The sequence below is a fragment of the Arvicanthis niloticus genome, chromosome 9 (genome assembly GCF_011762505.2).
Source record: "Arvicanthis niloticus isolate mArvNil1 chromosome 9, mArvNil1.pat.X, whole genome shotgun sequence".
Classification (NCBI taxonomy): domain Eukaryota; kingdom Metazoa; phylum Chordata; class Mammalia; order Rodentia; family Muridae; genus Arvicanthis; species Arvicanthis niloticus.
The window spans coordinates 37800775-37826772 of record NC_047666.1 but is presented as its reverse complement, the minus strand read 5'-3'; the positions used below and the strand labels follow the sequence as shown (position 1 = coordinate 37826772).

General features: G+C 38.6%; 1 protein-coding gene across 3 annotated transcripts in view; it reads left to right on the top strand.

Annotated features, from left to right (window-relative positions):
- Mdfic2 (MyoD family inhibitor domain containing 2) overlaps nt 1-25998 on the top strand; it is a 109205-nt gene that overhangs the window by 14837 nt on the left and 68370 nt on the right. The window contains exons 2-3 of one of the 3 annotated variants that reach the window (XM_034512655.1): nt 7398-7423; nt 11543-11555. The exons of the other annotated variants lie outside the window; for them this stretch is intronic. Coding sequence (XP_034368546.1) covers nt 7398-7423; nt 11543-11555 — 39 coding nt within the window. The remainder of the gene's footprint in view (nt 1-7397; nt 7424-11542; nt 11556-25998) is intronic. 3 annotated transcript variants of the gene reach the window in all.

Below are 25998 nucleotides of genomic sequence, written 5' to 3'. Positions count from 1 at the left end.
GTTAAATGTATAGGTTTAGCATTTGTTCCACTTTTTAAATCAAAAGATAGTTTGGAGAGAGAAACTAATACAGGGTTAAAACTGAACTCCATTGCATCTCATGCTCCAAACTAAAATTTGTTTGAGGACTTCTGGAAAAGGGAATCTAATGTTAGTTACAGCTATGTATTAAACACGCATTCATTCACCTTATCATAATGTGAAGAAGCCATTCATATACATGTAAAATTTTTTCCCACTAGTACAAATGCCAATCCTTTGAATTAACTACAAGATGAAGGAGTCAAAATTCCAACAGCATCCTCTGCAAAGAAGCAGTGAATTGTTAGGAGTTGGTTGGAAAAGTTCTACCCAGAGTTTAGTGTTGTTATTTCCAGGAAGGTTAAGGAGTATGATGATCAGGTATGGGAAGTAAAAGGGATGAGTAAATAAAGATACATAGTCTTTTTTCATTTCTTTCTTCTTTCACTTTCTCCCTTTCTTCCTTCCTTCCTTCCTTCCTTCTTTCCTTCCTTCCTTCCTTCCTGTGCATACACATGTGAGCCTGTGGGTACATGGACCAGAGGGTCTGAAATTTTACATAAGTGCTAACGATTGGAACTCATGTCTTCATGCTTGAGTTTCAAGCACTTTACCCACTAAGCAGTCTCTCAGCCTCCCAAGGGCACATGTCTACATAACCATAGTCAGGTTCAAAAAATTTTAAATTTATTCTGACATAAAGTATAATGTGCTTGCCTAAGATATTAAGAATGATAGAAACTATCATAGCTCAAAAGATAAGAACTGGGAAATACTTCCACAGCAGTGTTTATGGCATTGGAAATGTGGAAGAGCTGAGGCTGTGGGACTACACATAGCTTGTATTTGAGATCTGCAGATACTATTGATTAGATACTGATCTTGGTCACATCACCAAATAGTACTGAGCCTCAGCTTCCAAAGATAGAAATCAAATTTATAAAGACTACTTGAGTAGACACAATCAAGTGTCTCCTCAACACCCATGCTTACGTTTGTCTTAAGGAATCCCAGTTGCTCAGCAATCCACCCAAATTAGCCATTCCAGAGACGCTGGCTCTCTGGAATGGTATGACTTCAGACCAGTGTGGTCAGATGATGGTGTCCATGAATCTGCCAGTGATGGCTTTAGGGATATTTTGGGAAAACGAGATATAAAACACTGTGTACTGTGCATTTCTAGTAAAAATGGTAGATTCATTTCTGATGGTAGGAAGGTGTTTGGTTTTATTTTGTTTTGCATGTTTGTGGTTTAGAGAGAATCTTTAAGAGTCTTAACTGTGAATACTGTCAAGGTTTCATGTGATTCTTGAGTCTGGAAATGCAGTCTATTTCATCATCATGAGAAGACTGAGCCACAAAGTCACACACCTAACCTAAGGCTCCATAGGATGAAGAATAAAAGGCATTCTTAAAAGTATTGTTGAGACATTTAGCTATTCTGTTACTTAATACTAATTAGTTGGTGATAAATAACTTTATGTTTAAGCTAGTCTGAATTAGGTTGTTTTGTTAGTTGAAAGCTGTCTGACCTAGGTATCACGTAAACTAGGCAGTTAGGAATGGAGCATAACCAGCTCCCAGAAGTAACTACCATTACTTTTAACTTTTTCTAAGTTTATTTTTAGTACCTTTCTTCTTCCATGAGGAACTGTGCGATTTCTTCATCTGTTTTCATATCACTGGACATACTTATTGCAGTGTTTGTCAGCAGTGAATGTGTGCAACTATCATTAAATCAACATGAACAGAAACTTTCTGTCCTTTCATTATAGTACAAATCAGTTAAGGAGCCTGGGTGGAGAGATGACATTGGAGAGAGGAGGGAAGCAAAGGGCATTAGTGAAATCAATGAGATCTTCACTTAAGGAAATTATAAAGCCTCACAAACGGATTTTTGAATGGTGGGACAGTATCATTTTGGATTAACTGCCATTTCTGAAGAGCTGAGAGACTGGAAAATAAAACGAGAGGACTGAGCACATGAGAATATCATCCCAGATCCCCAGTCTGGATCCTAGATTAAAAATAGACAAGAAGTCAAAGGTCATCCAGTTATATCCCAAAGTGCCTCTTTGATCTTGTGTTAATATTCTCAGTAATCCCTCAGGTTGGCATTTGTTGAATCCTTCTTTCCTTAGCTAACTCTGTTCTTGCTCCTGTCCTGAGACCCTCATTAGAATTCAGTATATGCCATGAAACTATGAAAAGTGACGAAACAAAACCAAATATGGTTCCATTAATTTTATCACTCGGTTAGTGTGGCCAGGTGCAGAAGATACATGTTTCTTTTTGGTAAAATTTACTCAGTCACTATCTTTCTTTCCCTGGTGATTGCAGATATGTCAAAGTTTTACAAATGCCATTGCTTTTCGAGAAATAGATTGTAATGTGGGAAAGAGAAAAGGACATACTTTTACTTGCAAGCAAACCAAACTCACATCTTCTTGTTGTGCCGCCACACACAAGGGAAGCACAGAAGTTACAGCTTTATGATTACCAACTAAAGTTAAGAATTTCACTAAGTCAGAAATACAAGGAAGAGAGACACCATTGCAGGAAGATCATTATCACGTGAAATTTTATCACCAATAGGATTTGAAGCTCTTTTTCTACCAATTTATATAACTTTTCTCTGTTACCATATGATAATGTTCTGTATCATCCCAACTGAATCATTTACCTTTTATAGGAGATGTGTGCACAAATTCTTATTAAGGATTTGATAGTAAGTGCATATATTTACATATGATCATGTAAAATATTACTGATGTAACTATTTTATAACACAATATAGTTTACTGTACTTTTTGTGTATATGTGTGGCAGGCATGCATATATGCAAGTTCACAGATGGATGCAGGTGTGTGAGTATATGTGTTTTAGTGTGTGTATGTGTGTGTGAGTGAATGTGTGTGTGTGTGTGTGAGAGTGTGTGTGTACACGCATACAGAAATGCAAGATTGATGTTGGTTCTATGGTTTAATAGTGCTTCTATGGCTCTCTATCCTATGCCCCGAGGCAGGTTCTCTTGGCTGAATTCAGAGCTTGCTAGTATGGCAAATCCAGTTAGGCCACTTGCTCCAGTAAACTCCTTTCTGTGTCTTCCTAGAATTACATACCGACCTCATCCTTATCTTGCTCAATGGAGACTGAAGCATCTCTCAAACTTTACTCCACTCTTTTTGATGATGCCCATAGGTTTTACCAGATTTCTATGGTACAAACTCTGTTATGGGCATCTGAACCAAAGCAATGAGCTAAAAAGCTGTTTAGTGTGCATAACTAACACCTTCTATTGTTATTCTGTTTGGTCTGAAAGCACAAAATGCAGTCGCTTGCAGTTGCACAGCCTGCACAAGAGATTTACTTCTTTCAAGAAGATAAAACCATTATAATTGTAGTAATTAGCTGCAAACATATTTCTTTTATTAGGTAATTTTGAGTCATAAATACTCCAAGCTTTTTGAAAAGACTGATTACATTGGATTTTTATCAAAGTGACTTTAACTTCTGAGGAAGGAAAAAAAATCCCTTGAAGACTATTTTTTTTTTTTAAGTATAAATTCCATTGTGTAAAGGAAGAAGAGATTTCTTTGAAGCCATATATATGACTGACAAATCTGAGTGAATTCTCAGAAATGAAGCACGGCCACTGTGAACCATTACACAAAATTGATGTAAGAGCTGAAGAATGAGGGAACAGAAAATATTAGATACATTTTTCATACATTTTTCCCCAAGAAACCAAAAGACAAGATACCTGAGCTACAGTAGAATAGGTTATATTTTACTCAAAATTCAGTAAGCATTACTGCACTGAGACAAATGCATCTCATCTTGAGCGGTTTCTAGCCTATTGCCAGAAAGTGTCAGAAGCATCAGGGTAAAGAGGATCCTGAATGGGCTAAAGGCAGCAAGTGTGTTGGGGTAGCAGAGGGAGGATGCATAGCTCATTTGCAAAGGGTTTGCCCCTCTAAGCCACTTATATCAATAGCATGGTGCTAAGGAGATGTCTCAGAACCTTTAACAGTAGAGAAGGAGTTAGGTTGAAGAAACAGGAAAAGTATAATACACAATAAAAAGAATAGAGCCCTGTGGATGTTGGATCATCCAGAGCAGCAACTTAAGAGCTCTTATGGGAATTAGCAAGGCATTGCAATGGTTAAAGCACATATATACATACACATACATACATGTATGTATGTGTATGTATGTATATGTGTATATGTGTATGTATATATATATATGTATATATATATGTATATGTGTGTATATGTGTATACATATGTATATGTATATGTATATACATAACAATTAGCCTAATCTTGTCTTAAGAATTTATGTGTTCCAATTCATTTAGCTGTTTAAAGCAATTCAGGGTGACCAGTGCTATTGTCTCCAGCGTAAGAATGGAAGGCAGAGCTGGTGGCAATACACTTCCCCCTTATCAATATGGGATACCTAGGGAGCTGGTTTTAAGCCACAGATGCCGCAACTCCAGAGCTTTTTATGTAAGCCATCAAAACGTATGAAAATACTCTGTAATGATAAAAGTTGTCTCGAGACCCTTCTTTTTCTTTGAAAGACTCAAGCAACGGAGAACCGTATTGATTTCAGTTTAACCCATGTAACATTGGCAGTGAAACTTCAAACAGGAATGGATCAGTTGTAAGAATCACATTGACTCCTGATGTTTGCTGTTCTTCAAAGACAAAAGCTTGTCCTCCTTGTCAGCTTTTGCTTTTGTTTTCAGGAAGGTTAATGCAGTTTTGATGGAAACAAGAACCAAATGCAAATCTTTCCAGTAAAGAATTTGGATTGGAGAAATTTAAATCTAAAATTGTAGGGGGGATTACTGAAATGAATCATGAGGATTAACAGATTCAAATATACTGGACTTATCAAAATTACAGTGAATGTTTCTTCGAAGTTCATGAAGTCTTTCTAATGAGATAAATACTTCCCAAGAGACAAACATAACTTCTTTCTTTCACGAAAATTTGAAATGAGCTAATTGTTAGTAAAAGTAAGTCTCTCCCTCTCTCCCTCCCTTCCTCCTGCCCCCTTCAAACACACACACACACACACACACACACACACACACACACACACACACACCACATCTGAGCTTCAAAACCAATAATAGCCAGTGTCTTTGTCACCCCAAAATATGAAATATACCCCCCTCTTATCTGGTGGTGGGAAGACAAGTGATAGAACATGGAAGTGAAGTGGAGAATTGTGAGAGATTACTAACAGAACATACAGTAGCTGTCGATTTTTTGACATTTTAAATTTTTCTTTGAAAATACATAGCCACCATGCAGTTTTCACAGATGTTAACATTTTCCAACAGCTGCCTTCCCTTTTTTTCTTTTTGAGAAAACAAGAGTCACATATTCTTTTTCCTCTTTTATGCTACAGAGTATCCGATTCTATCTTGAAATAGACACTGAGAAATCAACTTTTATGGTAATAGCCACAACAAGCCCAAATCCAATATGTATGCAGTTACTATCCGTCTCCCAGGTAGTAGAGTGACAAAAGAAACCCACTCTGCAGTTGGTATAACAGAAATTGGGAGATGCTGCGACAAGTGGGATTTCAATACAGCTCTGTCCTGTTTTGGGGCTGACCAATATAGAGCAAGTGTTACTCCATTTAAGATTCAGATCCTTCAGGGTTCTTCCTTTATATATTAGACTATGGCATCCAAGAAAAATGAAAATGTCCGTCAGTCCAGGCCCTAGTTATCCAGCCATTGTGAGCACTTACTCTCTGCTAGGCACAGAATATGAAAAACAGAAAAAGCTGAGGGTGGAGCTCAGTCAAATCCCTAGGATGCATGTGAAAAGCCAGGAAAGGGAGAATAAGCCTGTAATTCCAGTGCTGAGAAGGCAGAGAGAGGCAGATCCCCAGATTTAGAGGCCAGACAGTTTAACCAAATGGTGAGTCTAGGCAAAATAGTGAGTTTCAGATTCAATGAGAAATTTTCTCTCAGAATAAAGTAGACGGCAATAGATGTTGACCTCTGGCAGCCATATTTACACATGGACACATATGCATTCATACGTACAATTCACATTCACACATGGATACGTACATACACCACAAATACAATAACAAACACACATACAACTCACTGTCACTACCATCATCATCATCAACAACAACAACAACAACACATAGAACAACCAGAGTCACCCAGCAGCTGACTAGATGTTTTCACTAGGCCTCTACACATGAATTCTATGCCTTCTTCCCTAATAACAGAGGGACTCACAGTCATCTCCAACCTTACCATGTTAATACATAACACTGATGTGGGGCTTGGATTAATGCATTCTACTTATTGTTTCTGGGTCAGTCTCAAGACCATTGGTGGAGACAGTTGAGGGCCTTATGCACTAGCCTAGAAGCCAGAAAACCAAAAATGCAGCAACTGTTTCTTTAGTTTGATGCTCTGTTTTTTTTGTTTTGTTTTGTTTTGTTTTTTTTGTTTTTTGTTTTTTTACCTAAATGATGGATTCAGTGAACAACTGATAGCTGTAAGACTCATCTTGACTTCCTCTTTGCTGTTTCCTGTTGGTGGAAGAATGACATCAGGCATTCATTCCATCCTCTAGACATTGTTCTGGGTTTGCCCTGGAAATAATTAACATAATACTCATAATATTTGTAGTCTAATAGGAATCAGCAGGTGCTAAATAAATGAATAAGTATATAATATGTCTGGTTATGGATAGTGCCAGGGAGGAAACGAAGAGAAAGGATAAAAAGGAATGGCAAGGAAGCCCACTCTAATTGGTTATGATCCAGGAAGGACCAAAAAAAATATGAGTATGATTTTCAGTATAGAAAATAATAAGTACTATATGAAGTCTTAGTGCTTAGGATGTTCAATGCCATTGAAAGAGCATGAGCTGGCAGACTTCTAACTCCAGGTAGGTACAGGATCTGACTAAAGGCTTTGAAGATAATGATAAAACTATCATTTTAATTCAGGAAGAATGGGGAGGTATATGTGTAACACAATGATTTAAAACATTAAGTTTTGAGAGATAAGACACGTGCAATTGAAGATTTTTATTAGAGGAAAAAAATCAGATTTTATGTGGAATCTGATGGTATGACTTGTACATGTCTGTCCAGGAAGCTTCCATTCCAAAGATCAACCATTCGCAGTGCTGTGGGACATTAAAGTTCAATCATGAGGTCTTCCCTATTGGAATCATCCTGAATGTTCAACTAAAGATAGCACAGGCTCGATACAAAATAGAATTAAGGTTAAAGAAGGATTTTAAACCCACTTGATGAGTGACATCTAAGAGAATTTTGGAGTATAATAGTTACCAATGAAATTATGTGGGGAGGGCTTTCAAACTGTGTTCAGAGCCCAGTATGAGTGCACGTGAGAAGAAGGTGAGGTACAACATTGGTGAAGAGATTTAAGGAATAGAAGTCTATCTTGGAGCTATAATGACATTTAGATTTCTATATGATTTGCAGTACTGAAGCAATGTGGTTTTTCTGTTTGGGTTCCTACCCAGCACTTGTCATATATGTGAGTTCATTCTATCATCTCAATCCATAAAAGGATCTTTAAAGCAGGGGTGGGTCAAGGAATCAAAGAACTAAATGGCCTGTCCAAGAATATTGAGCTGGTCAATGGCAAAGGCGGCATTCAAGCCAGTGTGGTTTAATTCACAAGCCTACGGTCATAACTATTAGACCGAGGAAGGTCAGATAATGAAATATGAGAACAAATGGATAAGATCAAAAAGGTCCTTAAATGCCTTCCTTTAAGCCAAGGAGTTTGAAAGTGATGGAGTTGCCTTAAAGAAATTTATGGAAATGAATTACATGATCAGATGTGGTTTTTAGCAAATCCTTCTAGTGGGAGCAATGCAGGCAAGAAGTGATAGATAATGGCAAAGATAATGCCTTAGCTCTGCTCTTCTAGGAGGGAGGGCTAGAGACATGGGTGAGTCTGCTGCTATCTTATTTGAGAGTTTGCTTCTGTAGGGTAGTGTGTTGGTTACTTCTCTCATTTCAATGACTAAAGTGGATCAAAACAATTTAAGAGAAAACACACTTATTTTGGACCATGATTTTATAAAGATTTCACTCTTCACATGTGGGAAGGCACGGGAGAGTTGAACAGCTATGTCTACTGGAATGTGAGGTGAGAACTAGTCACACAGGACAAAACAGAGAACATAGGCCAGAACCAGAGTAAATGAAAGCTTCACAGACGCATCTCCAGGCACCTAGCTTTGTGAGATAAACACTGTTTACTAAAGGCTCCTCAGCCTTAATAAAATGTGCCATAAGTTGGGGGACCAAATATTCAAAATATGAACCTGCAGGAAACATTTCACATTAAACCCATAACATTCAACCTTTGGCCTTCAAAAACTTATAGCCACCCCATAATGCTTCCTCCCATTAATTCAGCACCAAAGTTCCAGAAGTCTCTACTGATACTACTCCAAGAAAACTCTTAGCTGTAGTTCTGTAATTTTAAAAATCAGGTTACATAACTCCAATATATAGTACAGGGAAAGCATCTTCACTGCAAAGGAGAAGGATGGGGCATAGCAAGTGAATATTGCATGAATTTAGGGCAAACATTAACTCCAAAAGATGTATGCCCAGAATCTGAAAGATTGGATGTTATGACAGGCTATGCAGTGGGCTTGCTAACCTGTCCTTACACCTTACAGTGCTGATATTTGTAATATGTGTAGCCTCTTTCCTATCAACCCCACTTGGCACCTTAAACTTTCCCTTTCCCAGGATATAACCCAATTTTCTAGCATCTTCAACCTGAAATCTTTACTATAACTTAGAATTCACCTGTATAACTTTGTGCATTTCTCCCTGCAAAAAAAAAAAAAAAAAAAAAAAAAAAAAAAGACTTCAAAACACATTGTGTAGCTTAGAGATTTTCTCTGAACTGTTGTACAAAACCCCTGTGCCTCAATAACTCTTAAGTTTAGGATGCCTGCAAATTCAAGATCATATGGACAATGCAAAGACTATAGCTATCTTGGGAAACAGCTGTCCATCCCCCCTCCCACCATGGCTGCAGCAGCTACTGCACCCTTAGGTGGCTAAACTATAGGAAAAGGTTTCCCTACATGGCCTTTTCTAGTAGAGGATTCTGGAATCTCTTTTCAGGTGCTCTTTATTCAGACACTTTTACTTCAAATCAAAGCACTTCAGATCAATTTTCATTCTGTGGGACCTTTGATAGGTCCCAAAAGATCACTCGCAAAAGATCTTTCAATTAGTCACAAGCAAAGTAAGTGGTTTCATTTTCATGGCATTGTTTTATTATGCATTTGCTTTAACTGAGAGTTACATATATGCATATAAAGCATTGCGATCAACTCCATTCCCCATTCACTCCCTTCCAATTCCTCCTCTATTTTCTGACTTTTCCCTCCTAGTTTTATGTTATTTAGTTTACACACTGAGTTCATTTACATACATGAATATATGTACATGAATATAGGATTTTCTCCTGGAGTATGCTCAGCCTCTTTGGGTCTGCATCCCTGAAGACAACTGATACTTCCTTTCCCACTATCCATTAATTGTTGATAGCTCATTAGCTAGGATTGAGAGTTCCTGATCCTCTTTCATATCCATGCTGGGACTTTTGAATGGCTTGATATTGCGCAGATCTTATGAACAGAGTCATAGCTACTGTGGATTCATGTGTACAACAGCCTTGTCATTTTCAATCCATTTCACTGAAGACATCATTATCTGGCTCTGTCTGGCCCTTACAATTTTTCCACCTTCCACTCTGTAATAATTCCTGAGCTGTGGGAGGGAAGGCAGTATGATATAGCTGTTCTACTTAGAGATGAGAATCCCACAGCCTTATTTTCTGCACATTTGCCAGTTTGGGGCCTCTGTATTAATTGCCATTTACTGTTTTTTTTTTTTTTAATTATTTGATGATAGTTCAGAGATACATTAATCCCCAAGATAAAAACGTGCGGCAGCATAATACTATGCCCTTTTTAGGAGAATAGTGTTAGAGATTTTACCAAGGCTTATGATCTAGTAAACTGTGGATTTGTAGTCCAATTAATGGAAAGATAAAATGATATAATGGTATAATAAAGCATGAATCCTCTCTTGTGGAATAAGTAGGCTTGAAACCCAAGGAGGACATGACTGGTTACTCTGATAACATTTGTGCCACTATTGCACCTGCGGGCACATCTTGCCAAACTAGTATTCTTGTTGCTCTCAGGGTTCATGGCTAGGTAAAAATGCTACTTACATTTTCCCTAAATGGCATGAATAGAAACTTCTAGCATTATGAAAGCTAGACAGTAGAGATGAAATGTCCACCAGCTTGGTGTCTCTATCTCTTATGATTCAAACATGTGTCTCCAGCAATAGGGTCTTCATTCCCAGTCCTGAAGGATAACCAAGAACAATGGCAATATTCATGACACTCCTTTAAAAAAAAACTACCAGCACTTTGGCAAAACTTTTTTTGTTCATGTTAAATATATTCAGGCTCCTTTTCTGGCCAAACTGTTCAATTTTCAAACCATTCTGCAAAAACTTTTACTCATGGTTTTTCTACAAAACATGGCTAAAAACATGGAGCAATAACCTTTCCACAGTTTGAGTGTTTTGATGTATTTGCCAAATAAATTGTTATTCCTTTTAAATCTAGATCCATTTAAGTCTTTTAGGACATCTTCAAAATATAACCATATTACCTCCTACCCCACTTTTAGAGCTTTTGGGTTTTTTTTTTTTTTTTTCCAATTTGAAATCTCATGATCTCTGTCAATACTGTTTGTGTTTTTATTGATGTCTTGTCCTCTGAACTACTACCAGAGTCAACAGTTGAATTCAGCTCACATATTCTAGGGTTTCCTTAGTCTGTGTCTCCAAACACCCATACATTCTTCCCACCATCCAGTTCTGAAACTCTGCAAGGTCAGAATTATCACAGTACTGATTCTAATACTTACTACTAATTTTCAGTATTTGTCATTTATTTTTTTTCATTGGCATGCCTGACAGAAACAACTTAAGGAAAGAAAGGTTTGCTTTGACTCATGATTGCAGAAAGACTTCAGTGTGTCATGTCAGAGGAGGCAAGGCAGCACTTGTGGTTTGGTTTTAGCCACTGAAATGTTAGTCGGCATGCTGTGGAAAGGAACTAGAAAAACTGGGCAGATCCAGTGATGAGTATAACCTTCAAAGGCACAGTAAACGAATTACCTACTTCTACCAGTCAGGCTCCACCTCCTTAAGGCTCCATTACTTTCAAAACAGAACCACCGTCTGGAAACTATAGATTCAAACCATAGCAGATGTTGAAAATAACGAATTAAGGTAAATATTTTCAGGCTAAATAATAGCTTGAGCAATTCCAGTCTGATTCATGCAAACAGTAAATGGAAAAATGTATGTGAAAGGGACTTTAGCACTGTAGTTACTATTTGGATGGAGAGATTATCTAAAGTTGTGGCAGCTTGGTACACCTGGCTCTGAGATGCTTGGAAGGCCAAGGAGGAGGAGGACTTAAGCCCAAGAGTTCAAGACAAGCCACAGCAACACAGAGAGACACATCTCTGAAGGAGAAAATGATAGATGTAGGGAAGAGGAAAGGGAGAGATAGTATTCAAGAGGGTTCATGCCACTTACATAAGGAGAAATGTCACAGCCATGAAGATGGAACATGAAATGAAACCACCAGAATCCACGTGTCAGCAGCTTCTCGGTGGCTAGAATAGGCAAGAAACAAATCCAGCTCTAGCGCTCCAGAATGGATACAGATTTGATGGCATCATGATTTTCACTCTAAGACAACCTGCTTTCCAAGATGAAATTCTTGTGTCTTAAGCCACTAGAGCAGTAGTTTGTTGTAGCTACCATAAGAAGCAACACAATGAAGGAGAAGAGAACATACACACAGAGTGACATCATCCTTAGTTGGCCACCATTATATAAAAGGAAAAATAGGGGTGTGGCTCAGCAACACATATTGGCAGATGTAATTGTGTTGATGATGGTAGTCATTGTGAAAATATGCAAGGAGACACAATACCCCATTATACAGAAAGTGAAAAGCAATGTAGGATTTATTTGAATGGTCATATTATTCAGCTCCCAGCAGCTACTCAGGAAGACCAGTTCTGACATCCCAGATCACTGGCAAATATAGAAATGGAGGAGCTACTTGAGGTGAATAGGACTTGAAAAAGTCTCCCCAGAGATCTGAGTCTCTGGCTTTGATTCTAGATGATGAAAGTTCAGCAAGCGAACAAGCCAAAGGGGATGGCAGACAGATGTCTTCATCAACAGCAAGACTCAAGAAAGGGAAAGGGCACTGAAAGCTGATGTGTGACATGGGAGTGGAGATGGAGTGATTCAGGGAGCAGCAGTGAATCTGGAGAACTCTCAGATTAGACTGATGTGCAAGCCTACAGCCCATCCACTGGGTGTCAGATTTAAATCTTTGTTTTCCTATATGTTCTCTGTATGGCCAAGACTGATTTGTTTGATCATCTGGAATCTTGATATTGTACCATCTGTAGAAAATAATAATAAGCACTTCAGTGGGTTGCCTATCGAATGCTAAGTGTAAAGGATTGCCTGAAGTATTTGTATATTTAAATGTAAGTACACAGTGGTGTTTATTGTCAGTATCCTATGGGGGTAGTGAAGCAGAGAAAAGAATCTAGGGTGTTGTTTAGGAGTCTAGTTTGGGCAATGAAAGGACAGTCAAGAGGGAAAAGCTGGACAGGCTGAATGTGACATATTGTTAGGCCTTGGTAGAGACAATCTCATAGTGGCTTTCCTGGTTTATGGAACCATGCACACTGTATTCTATTTGTCTTCATGATAATCCTACCAGTGGAGGCATTTTGTGCTGTTTGACAGAAGAGAGGGGTGGGAAACATAACTGGTTCTATTTAGGCCACTCTGTTATTAATTGGTAGTGGCACAATGCCAACTTAGAGCTAATTCCAACCTCTTGTTTCCTATCACTCCCTCAGGGCAAAGTGAGTCATATTGTGAGTTAGAATAGACACAGAAAGAACATTCAAAAGCCAGCTATATTTTCCTGAATTTTATGTGCATGTAGCTTATAAAGACAGTGAACTCTGCTAGAATGATTGTACAATGTTGAGTACTGGGTCCTGGTAACACTAAACATTCACTGTGATTCCCACACTCTGTTGGTGGATATTAAATTTAGAACCTTTTGGAAAATGCCCAGATAAAAAATCAACCTATCACTAAAATTCTGACCATTTGTAACCCATCAATTCTACCCAGGTTTATTCCCAACAAAAATATACACGTGTAGCCATAAAAACACGTATGTAAGCATGCTCCCATCAGCATGATTGACCACGGATAATTGTTGAGAACTGACTACCTGTTCTTTAACAATAGAATGGATGATCTGTAATGCAGTTTTGCTGTGGAATATTATAAAGCAATATAAATAATAAAATATGGATTTAACAAAAGGCCTGGGTTCTGAATAAAATGAAATCAGTAATGAAAGCGCATAATGTTATCTGTAGGGAGAAGGGAAGAAAATAATACTAGCAATAAGACATGCATGAGCAGAGATGATGACTGGAGGTAGCATGATGGAGCTTGAAGGATTCTGAAATATGTTGTATCTTTTTCCATTTATTTATTTATTTATTTATTTATATTTATTTATTTATTCAGTCATTCACTTTACATCCCAATCGCAGCCCCCCTCTCCTCCCAATCTCCCTTACACTATCCCTCCCTCATCCCCCTTGCATCTTAATGGTTGTTGGTTATACAGATACACACATATGTAAAATGCAGTCACGTTGGGACTAACCATATGTCTCAATGGGTAAAGTCACCCACCGCCAAGGCTGAGAGTCTGAGTTCAATACTCAGGACCCACATGGTAGCAGTAGGAAAACAACTCCTGAAAGTTATCCTCTGACCTGCATACATGCACACACACATGAATAAATAGTGTCATTTAAAAAAAAAAGAAAAAGAAAATTATTCAAGATATAGGCTCAAGACCCCCATGCTTACATACATTATGCCTCAAAAAGTTCATTTAAAACTTAGAGTACTAAGCTCTTGCCTACAGACATAGAATGATAGATCTATGGACAGGTCTAGCCATCTTAATCAAACCTGCCTCAGCCTTTCATCCCTTGCTCTGAGCACTTGGTAGGATGCAGTAAGCATTTCTAGATCAAGTGTACATAGGGCTGTGATGTTCAATCAACCCCGTGCTCCTTTAAGCAGATCAGTCCCTGCTTCTTAGGTGAACCACAGACCTCAATGGACATTATACCCCACAGCTTAAGGGCTACTGGACTCTCCCTGTACATGGCCATCCTTTCATTAGGAGAAATAAGCCATAAAGCCAGGCTGCAGTATTGCAGTGTGACACAGCAGTACTGCTTACATTAGGCCAATTTTCCACTTATGACAGCAGTAATAGCACTAAAAGCCAATAAAAGCAGTCTGTTCGCTCAAAGATCAGCTTTTACGGCTTATTCTAAATATTATCAAGTGAATCAAGAGCCGTCATTAGTGTCTAAAAAGCCTCCGTACCTTGTAAGCAAACAGTGGGACTTTGACAAATAATCATTAGTGCGCCCATGTGAAGCAGGCGCTGTGGGGGGGTGGGGGGGGAGAGTCAAATAACAGATATTTCCGTTTACAAAAGTCATTAAAGTCATGTTGGTGAGTTTCAGAATAAACAAGATGAATTTCATATGTAAAATGATATAGTATCAATTTCAATAATTCCAGCAGTTTGGGGAATTTTATTTCCAGGAAGCTGAAGGTTTGGGCTGCTGCATGGGTCCTAAGCTTCTTCAATCAGTCGGGGGAAAAAGTAAGGTTAACTTCGATAAACTGATGCAGGTTCAGCCAGTGTTGGTGATGACTCACTGAAAGGAAATGTCAGTAACTGACTCTCTTACTTTCCAATGTGATTGTTAAAGCATTCCATACTAAAAATGACTTGTTTTAAAGAGGGTTCTGGAGAAACAGAAGAATAAATGAAGTAAAACCTAGTTGATGTGAGAGTCTCTTCTTGAAGACATCTATATGGATTGTAATTTAATGAGGCCAAATTATAAGCTATCAAACCAAGGGGTTGGCCATTGTTTTTCTGAAATTATCCAGATAGTAAACCTTTTTAGCCCTGCAGGGCTTCTGGTCTCTGTCCCAACTCTGCCATACAATATAAGGACACAGACAAGACATAAGAAGCTCGCATGTGTACTGGCAGAATTTGATCTAAGAAAACATTGCACTAAGCTACACTTGGCCCATGAGCCACAGCTTTCTAACATCTGCATTAGATTATAAAATCCATGGAACAAAACTTTATCTACTTTATTTCCCATGGCATCCTCAGACAGCTGTCTAGTATGAAGCACAGATTAGGTTATTTGGTAAATATTGACTCAACAATAGTAGATGAATTATAATCCTTAAAATCCCATATAATTCAGTCACCAGGAACATCTAGACATGATTTTAAGAAAATAATCAGAGGTGTGTGCAAAGGATTGCCTGTGTGGACTTGTCACAATGTTTATTTATAATAGGATGATAATATAACTAACTAATATTACTATCCAAGAATTGAGGAATGTGTAGGGAAAACATATTCATGGAATGTTATTCAACCATTTAAAGAGATGACACATGATATTAGAAAAATGATATCTAATACATTAAAATATTTTCAAATAGTTTAAGTAAAAAAATTATATTAAAATCAAGTAATGTTCATTGAATAATATCTACTGAAAACTCATCATATATTAAACATTAATCCAGATACTGAAATGCTGTTTAAAATAGGTTTAAAATGCTGTTTAAAACCAACAACAAAAATACATTCTATAAACCATTTTATTATGTCACTATTTAATTAAGCATAGTAATATTTTTGGTCAGGGCATACAAACTTAGTATTTCTATTTAAAATATTCACCAAAACATTGTTTTTCAAGTTCATTGTCAAGGCTGGAGTGATAACTCTAGTGATCAGAAGATTGTACTACTCTCGCAGAGGGCTGGAGTTTAGTTCTTGACAGACACTCATGTTGGACAGCTCATAAATGTTCATACCTCTAGAACCAGCAAATCTGGCATCCTTGAACCTGACACCCTTGTCTTGCCTCTGAACAACATTAAGATCAAGTCATTATCCAACAACATTCAGCCAAGCTAGCCAAGCCTAATTCAGAGGGAGGAATACTCGGAGAACCAATGTGTTTTTCTTTTCCATTTTAGCCACAGTCCCCAATATGTCCCCCCTCCCCTTTCACTTCCCAGAACCCCAACAAGCAATGAACTGATAGCATGAGCAATTCCTTAGAGCTCCCTAGGTTTTAAACCTGCCCTGAGCCCATTGCTAGGGAAGGTGCATCAAGCCCATGAAAGTGGAGCCTGTGAAGAAGGGAGGAGGCTGAGGAGAACCTGGGTCACAGCCACTTGTGTCTGCTGCTGCTGCTTCTGCTGCTGGAGGAGCTGCATCTGGTGGTGAGTGGATAGGGACATCCCTGTGCCCAAGCCTGGTGGCTTCGAGGAAGAAGAAGGGAGCAGCATTCGAGGGGTGGCAGTCAGCATGGGCTCCTGAGGATTGGGTGAGACCTGGGAAGAGAAGACAGAACATGGCTCATAGGCAGAAGCCACCGTTGAGGTCCCACTCTCACTGTAATAATATTCATGATGGGTACATGGGCAGAGCAAGACCCATACACTGAAGATCTTCCATCTGGAATGACACAGGGATAGATAGCTCCAGGGAGAAAATGCTGGCACACATGTGCTTGGACCACACAGTCAGAAAATTCGATCTTCATACTTTGGTAACATTATGAACACAACCCTCTTTACTTATAAACACAACCTTCCCACCAATCCCACATAAATACATATAATTTAAAAAATTAAAGTGTTAATACAATGTAGAAAGTAGCAACTCACAAGGTCCCTCTCCTGCTTGAGGAAATATTTATAGCTAATGGTTGTTGGTGTTTGGGGACAGTTTTCTTTAGTGGTATAACCAGTGGTTAGTTAACAGTGTTCCAGTGAGTAACTTTATACCCATGTTTATGCAAGCAATGGTAGTTAAAACCATGGGCCTCTAAATATATTGCATGAAGGTAGGGGAGATTTGGGAGAAAAGAAGTGGTTCATTGGGAGGGCCACTGATCTAAGGAAGGCAACTGGGTGAATGTTATCTAAATACATTGTATACACGGATGAAAGTGTTAAAAATTAATTTTTAAAAGGTAGAGAAAATAGCTGAAAGTGGTTACCCAGGGAAGGTTGAAGATTATTATTATCAAACTGAAAGAATCTAGAAATATCTAGGAGACAAGCCTCTGAGTATATCTGTGTGAGAGTTTCTTCTTTGAGTTAACTGAGGTGGGCAATCCATCTTAACGGTGGGTAGAACCATTGCATGGATTGGAGCCTGGATGGACTGGAGAGTAGGGTGAGCAGGCACCAAACATTCCTCTTTCTCTTCTTTCTGACACTGGAATCAGTAAGACCAGATGCTTTCTGCTACCTTAGGATCCCACCACCATGCCTTTCGTGCACAGAGGTATATACTCTCAAATTCTGAGCCAAAATAAGTCCTTCTTTTCTTAAAATAAAGTTCATTGTAAGCAAATAAAAAGGGGTAATTTTATTTACTTCATTTTGATTTGATTAGTCACTTTCCTTATTGTTGTGCCAAAAGAGCACTTATGCAGGAGGGTGGGGGGGGTTATTTCAGTCACAATTTCAGAATAATCTGTTCATAATAGCATAGAAGGCATGGTGTCACGATCCTAAGGTGGCACCCACATGGTACCCACATCGAGGAAGCAGAGAGCTGCCAGGAGATGGGCAGACTGTAAAATGTCTATGCTTGGCCCAGTGACTCACATCCCCCAGAAGGACCAACCTTTGAGACCAGTGCCATGAACAGGAGTCCAGTGCTCAAATACATGTGTGTATGGGGTGTCCATTGATGTTCACACTCAAACGCAACTGGACAGGACTTTCATCAACTAAGGAACATTTGATGCTAAGAAACTATTATCTAATGACTCACTAGGAAAGAATTTATAAAGTTTTATAAATTTTAGCCATAAATAAATAAATAAATAAAATAAAAATAAAACCTCATTTCAAATGAAATATACTTTTCAACTCCTGTATGGCATTCTGATTTGACAGCTTTGCAAATACTTAACAAAAATCAGTTTATTACATCTTTTTGACAACCCTATGTCAACAAGTATTTCTCTCATTGTCCTTAAATAAGTGATCAGGTGAATGGCTATGGTCTAAAAGTCAAGCAAAAGCAAGGTCAGAGCTTAAACGGGGCCAATGCAGTCTCAAGACCTGTATTTGTTAAACATCAAGTTTTATCCTGAAACCCGGACTTTAAAAAAAAAAAAAAAAGAAAAGTTTATTAACAGTAGCTTTTTGATAAGGTGACATTTCACCATTAATATGAGGCATGTGCAAGCTCTGATGAGGCATTTGTGGTCGCCATAGTGATGTGCGACAGTTGTAGATCATGGCTTCAGGCTTACATCACTCTGAAGACTGACATTATTTCTCTCATCTTCCCACATAAAAATGATATCAACTGACAATAGATTTTATTATCCCTTTTCACAGAACATGCGCTACCAAATTGATGAGTGGAAGACTCAATAGAACTAATAGAGAGCTTATAGAAAGAATATTAGTTAGAATGTTTGGGGATTGAAAGTTATACCACTTGCAATAACTAATAACATTTATAACATTCCTTAATGCAGATTCAAATTGAAGGCTTTTCACTAAGTTCAGCTGGTTTTACATTAATTATTTAGAAGAAAATACTTTTCAAATGTATCTTGTGATCCCAAGTTGATGAACAATGTCATTAAAAATTACACATCAGACCCCGTCTTTGTTAATTGCTCACTTCATATTTCAAAAAAGTTAAGTTTATTTTGTTGAGAATGACGACTCCAATCTTGTCTCACTTTTATAAGTGACAATTTATCTGCAGTCAAAGCAACAAAATATCAGATTCAGAGTTGCCTAGCTGAACTCCCTGCAATTTTTTTTAAAAAGGATCTCTCTCTCTTTCTTCCACTCCCTTCCCCACCCCTCCATCTCCTCCCTCAGTCACTCTCTCTCCATCTCTCTTGGTCTTTCTACTCACAAATATACACACTCACAAATAAGTGTTCCACATTTCAATTGAGGTGTTTTTATTTACATGTGCATAAATGTTTACACATTCTGAACAGGTGTCTTTCACTCTGGTTTATATGATCAATTTCTGAATGGCCACAAAGTCTCAAATCAAAAGGCAAATTCTAAATTACAGTGTGCATTTAACTACTAAAGAAGTCAGAAAGGGCTACTCTAGTTTTTTTAAATCTTGGTTGATTAGTAATGCCTGCAGCTGGCATAGCCTCTGAGGAGTGGTAACACACATGGGCCAAGCACATCTGTGTCTTGGCTGTTTCTCCTCTGAAGCAATCAAAACACTATTATAAGCCAAAAATAAGAACCACGTCTCTCTTTCGAGATGGCCTCATAACTCAGACTTTTCACCAGGATTGACCTTTTCCCAATTAGGGGATATTACTGCATTATCTGGATTTTACTGGTTTAGGGAGGATTTTTCTGGACCATCTCCCGGGTGATGGCAATGATCCCAAAGTACTCCTGGAGAGAGACAATTCTGTGATCTCATCCTGGAGCTTTTAAGACTTTCTTTTGGATTAAAGGTCTTAGCATCTCATCTTTAAGGAAAAAGAAGAGGTGCTAAGTACTATATAAACACGTATTTTCTTAAGAGCATCTTCCGAGAATTGGTTGAGTCAAGTCAGTTTTAATGAACTAGCCAGGCTTAGTGCACTTGTTATTCAAACTCTGGGGACAAACATTCCCGTCTGCATGAAATCCTGGGCACGTCTCCTCAGCCTCGCTGATCACAGGCGGGTCTTAGCTGTGACAGTCAGTTTAGGACTGTGTTCGTGTTCTCTGTATCTAAGGCATTGGTTGGATTCCTTTGGCAACAAGTAGGCAGGATGGTGAGGTGAATACATAGGGGTCAAGGGATGAAGGGAGGGTACTACTGTTTGAGCCATGCTGCGGCCACCACAGTGCTAATCACAAAGCAAACAGCAGCTGAACAATTCTTCAGAGAGGTTTTGCAGAAGAGTCATGGCTCTCGTCTTGGTTTCTTCCTTTTTTTGATTTCCTCTGATCTCTTTTTCTTATGCTTTCCTGGTCTAGAGAAAACTTTGTAACTCAGTGACACTGGGACAACTCATTCTTGCTCTCCAGTTGGAGAGTTTATCAAAGCATTTATGCCAGTAGAATTAGAGGGAGAGCTTGTATATTCTGGCAACACATATGTTCTATCTAGGATCAAATTTCAAAATTTGCTACAAGACTTATTTTTTTTTTATAAAGTTAAACATACACTTACAGTTAAACAGTCCAGAAATTCAAATACAGACATGTGTCCACATAAAAACATGTAAGCTGTGTCCAGGCCAGCTTTCTTCTTGTTAGCTAAAGTCAGGAAATATTATCTTCCTGAGAAGAATGGATAAAAAATTATGATTTACTCATAAAATAGACTATTCCTCAGTGAGATAAAGAAATAAACTCAACAAGTGGGCAAATCAGAAACCATGATGCTGAGCAGAAGTCAGACAGACTTGCTACCCTTGCAGAAGACCCAGGTCCAGTTTCCTGGACCCATACTGAGTAGATCACAACTACATGTAATTCAGCTCCAGGGGAACCCACACCTTCTTCTGGCCTCACATCAGCATAATTATTGTTTCCAAGCATAAAATATTGAGAGATATTTCATGGAAGCTCACTTTGAAAACCACTGTCTGATGATAGTCAGCCTGCCTCCTGAATGAGACAAGATGTGAATCCTAGCTGAATAGGATGAGCCACACTTCCTCTTTGCCACAAATAATACCCTGTAGTTTGTCTGGTTTCAACCAAGATCCTTGTGCATCTGCCCAGACTCAGTTCATATTCAGCTGGCAAACCCTCCACCACTCCAGGGTGATTAGGAGCCAGGATCCACAAGAAATGAATTACTCCCAGGTTTTCCCAAATGAACTATGGCATTATTTTAGTAGTAAAGTTCTTTAACATACTAGAAAACCATTTCTTGAAGTCATTTACTGAAGAGAAAATCCATAGAGAAATCATGGTAAAGTTCTGACATTTGAGATCGCCTTCTACCAGCCCAGGACAAGAAGGAATGGGATGACCCCATGTGTAGGATAGAAAGTTTCAGTAACTGAACTTGGCCAGGGCTTTCAGTACAGCAGCCACTGCTCAGCAAGTGAACTCAACACAAACCTACCCCCCCCCCAAACAGATTCTGCAGTTCCACAGGGGCTGGCTTGTGTTTTTCTTCCTGTCCATTTTCTCTAATTTAATATTAGTTCAGGGAGCAAGGTTACATATTCTTGACATAATTGTTTGGAAATTGTTCTTGTTTGTTTCCAATGCTGTGAGATATTTAGTAACAGGCTTGAATTTGATGGAGTTAGGGCCCCATCTCTAAAATAACTGGCCATTGAGACTTCACCACAGTCTGTGGTCTACTTACCCAACTCCATTTACATAAATATTCTAAATTGAAAAATACTCTAAAATTTCTCATTTATTTGCCTAATTCTGTGATTTGCATTATTAGTTTCTGAGTTCTGTTGGCATTCTTGGTTCCTTTTCCCCCCTGAGGAAAAATAAACTCGTGGGTTTATTATCATTGTACTTTTATCTGAGTCTTTAATTTCTTCTTTAACCTAATTCACTTTATTATCTTTGTCTTAGGATAATTTTTAAAAGGTTTGTTATTGTTATTGTATACTTATGTTGGTATCTTTTACTTAAGAGAAGAACATTTTCAGTTTTCTTTGGATTCGTGTCTTTTGTCTACATATTTATTACTGTCATGACTTTTGGGGGTGGATGCAGAAGAAGCAAGCCCAGCCCCTACAGCCCACAAGTGTAAGATAAGTTCATGGTCCTACGTATTACCTACCTCCATGTCTCTTGCATGTAGGCTAAAACATGTGTTGTACAACTTGCCACCACCTCACTAAGGATCTATAAGAGTCAGAAACTACCTTTGCTTGAAAAATTTAAAAGATCGCTCCTTCTAGTCACCCCACCCTCCCTTCACCCCATGTTATACATGGCAGCTAACTCTCCTAATGAAACTCCTATTTGAACCTGAAGGCCTGTGCATCCCTCTCAGGTTCCATCTTCTAATAAAGCTATTCAGAAGACTGTTCTCACATTGGCTCCTTTCCATGAATCTAGAGCTCTTATTGCATGGTGACTAGGGGATCAAACCCAGGGACTCAAGCAGGTTAAAGAAGCGAGAGAGAGAGAGAGAGAGAGAGAGAGAGAGAGAGAGAGAGAGAGAGAGAGGTAGGTAGAGAGACATACACAGAAACAGAGAGGATAGATTCTACAATCCTGTAAAATTTGGCTTGCAGGAAACTTAATTCCTAGACTATGTTAATTTAGAAATAGCTTCACCATAGCAAGATCCATCCCTCTCTTCCTGTTCCCGCTTTTCCTTCTGTTTGGTAGAAAAGAAGCCTCCTCCATTCGCTATCTAAGAAAGTGTCTGTGTGTGTGTGGGGGGGGGGGCTTAAATATAACATGATTGCATAAATTATCAGAGAAAATGTATTAAAGGGGAAATTTGACATTCTCAGCCCCCTTCACTTTTATATAGTGACAGCAGTTTTTGCCCTTAAGGCTATTGATCCAACTTAATCCATTGTCATATTAATGCTTGGAAGGAAATTGGAACTGGTCATTCATTTTCTGGGTAGAGGGGTTTAGTCAGAGTTCCTCTATATGGCCTTGTACTGGCTTGAACTTGCCATGAAGACCACCAGATTGGTGTAGAACTTATATTGACGCCCCTTGTCTCCTGCCATTACAGATGTGCACTGTCATGACCAACTATAAGATGCTAATGAGAGTGAGTATAGGAAACTATGAGAGGAGGGCATTTGCACGATTCATGCTCATATATCCAAATGGGAGGATTCCTCAGGCAATATAGCTTTGTCCTATCCCGCTGCTAAGCCTTGCTTCTGGTGAACATAAATTCTTGAAACAATCCTCTCTTTCTGCTTTGCTCAATTTTATCCCACACCTATGACCATCTGCGCAGATACTCACTGATTTGCCTCCAAGTTAATTCATGTTTCAAAAATTAAACAAACATATTTATAAATTAAAAGCTGTCTCTCATGGTACACAGGAAAGCAAAGCAATCCCATTTACCATACAATGCTCATTTAAATAACAACTATAATTTAATCAAATATAATCTAACTGTAGAAGTTAAAAATTTGAAATTAGATATAAGCAAATATGAATAATAGTAGTACATCTAGTAAATCTCTAAAAATGCATGGCTAAAAAATGTTTTTACTGCAGAGGAAGAAATGTTTATAAGAGGTTTCTAATAAAATGACACTGTTTTTAAAGCTACTAGCTTGAAGACCAAGATAAACAATCAAACAAACTTAAGAGGCAATTGTTTATTAAACTTTTGGCTCAAAAGAAGCCAAAGAGATGTTATATTCTATCTGAATATATTACACAGCTATGCTTACCTCTCTGCACATTCTCATATGTATGTGGCTGCATATATGCACACATACACAAGAAAAGCATGCACATATACACAGCATGCTTGTCTGTGTGTAAATATGTAGAGGCCAGAGATTGCCATCATACATCTTTCTCTGGCACTGTCCACCATATTTGTTGAGATAGGATTTCTCACAAAACCTGGAGTTCACTGTTTCTGTTACACTGGCTCGACAGTAAGCCACCGGGGCATGCCTCTCTCAGCACTCCACCCCTATATCCCCAGTGCAGGAATTACAGACACATGCTGCCATATCCAGGTTTTGTATAGGGGAGGGCGATCTGAACTCTGGTTCTCATGTAGGCACAGCAAGCACTTGACCCACTCACCTACCTCCCCTGTTCTTCACACTCTTATTTTTTTTTTATTCATCCCCATTTACTTGGTAATGCCCAAAGGACATAATGGATGACATCTCTTAGCCACTGGTTGTTGTCATTAGGTATAGGAAGGTGTTAAGGAAATACCTGTGTCATGTTTTCCTATGTTAATAAGTAATATATCTTCATGGTACCCTTCCTAACATAAAGCAGTTCAGAGACAGGAAAATGCTTTAGCTGTCTGTGGATCAGTTTGTACAAAAATGAGTTCAGTAGATCTTCTTTCGGGTCCTTTTGGGAGTATCATCTCTGATACAGAATAAAATATCACCATTTCTAATGCACCCATCAGATGGAGGCGATGTCTTTGTATGAACCTTGTTTCCATTTCATATGTATTGCCTCATATGAACCTCACCATAATTGCAGAAGGTAGGTCCCAGGGTTGCACCTACCATATCTCTAAGTAAACTGTGTTGTCCAAGACTACATGCAGATTATTGCCATCTCTAGCCTAGTGAACTAACTTCTTGTCTTAGCAAAATCACACATCTGAGCTCTACTGCTTCTGAGTCTTCTCCCAAGGCACCTGTAAACATGTTGTGCTGGCTAGTCTATGTCAACTTGACACAAGCTAGAGTTATCTGAGAGAAAGGAAACTCAATTAAGAAAATGCTCCCATAAGATCTGGTTATAGGGCATTATCTTTATTAGTGATTGACTGATGTGGGAGGGCCCAGCTCATTGTGGGTGGTGCCATCCCTAGGCTGGTAGTCTTGGGTTTCATAAAACAGCAGAGTCAGCAAGCCATGTAACTTACTGTAAGTAAGAGTAAGCCAGTAGGCAGCATCGTCCATGGCTTCTGCAACAGCTCCATACTCCAGGTTTCTGCCCTGTTTGAGTTCTTGTTCTGAATTCCTTCAATGATGAATAGTGTATGGAAATGTAAGCCAAACAATCCCATTTCTCCCCAACTTCCTATTTGGAGGTAGTGTTTCATTGCAGCAATAGCAACTCTAACTAAGTCATGTGGCTTGTCCTTGCAGAAGCTCTTTCTAAGTCTTCCATCATGGTGTATCAATGTTGGGGGTTGACAGGGTCTAGTGAGATTTGATTACAGATGAGAACTTTTATTACTAGATGAATGCTCTATAGAATAATAGTGTATTCTTTCTCTCGGGGTTGCATTGGTTATGTAAGAACCAATTGGTAAGAGGCAAGGGAACATCAAAGTTTCATCTTACCCGTATTCTCCTATTTTGTCCTTCCATTTCCCTTCATGAGTCCCTCATCAAAACCCAAACAGGTACTTATAAAATATTCTTGAATTACCAAAATCACAAGCCAAAATAGAGCTATCTTCTTTATAAATTATACAGTGTTAAGTATTCTGTTATAGTAACAGAAAATGACTAAGATAGTCCCATTCATTACCTGAACCAAAGAATAGATAAAGTGAAGCCACCACCTCTTCTTCAGTGCCCAATTACAAGACTCCAAGAATAGTTGCTTCTGAGTATCTGTTCTCAAAAGCTTAACCCTAACTCCTAGGAGAGTTAGGAATTTCATCCATGAACCATATTCAGAAAATTGATTTATGACCCCATAACAAAAACTATTTGTTTTACTTCACTTATTTCATCTTCTAATCCAGGCTGAGCAGACAGCTTCCGTATGACTCCTACCAGAGGTGGGGCAAGGGTAGAGGGGAGGAGAGTATGTTGGCTTTGTGGATTAAGGCACATTCTTATGGTGCTTGCTCTGGAAATTAGAAAATTGATAATCTATACGCAAGCATCAATTCAATGACTGCCCTTACAAGGATAACACAAGTGCACAATTTCATATATGAGGATGAAGTCCTACACTGTGGAAGTGCATCTAAGCTCCACAAGTAGA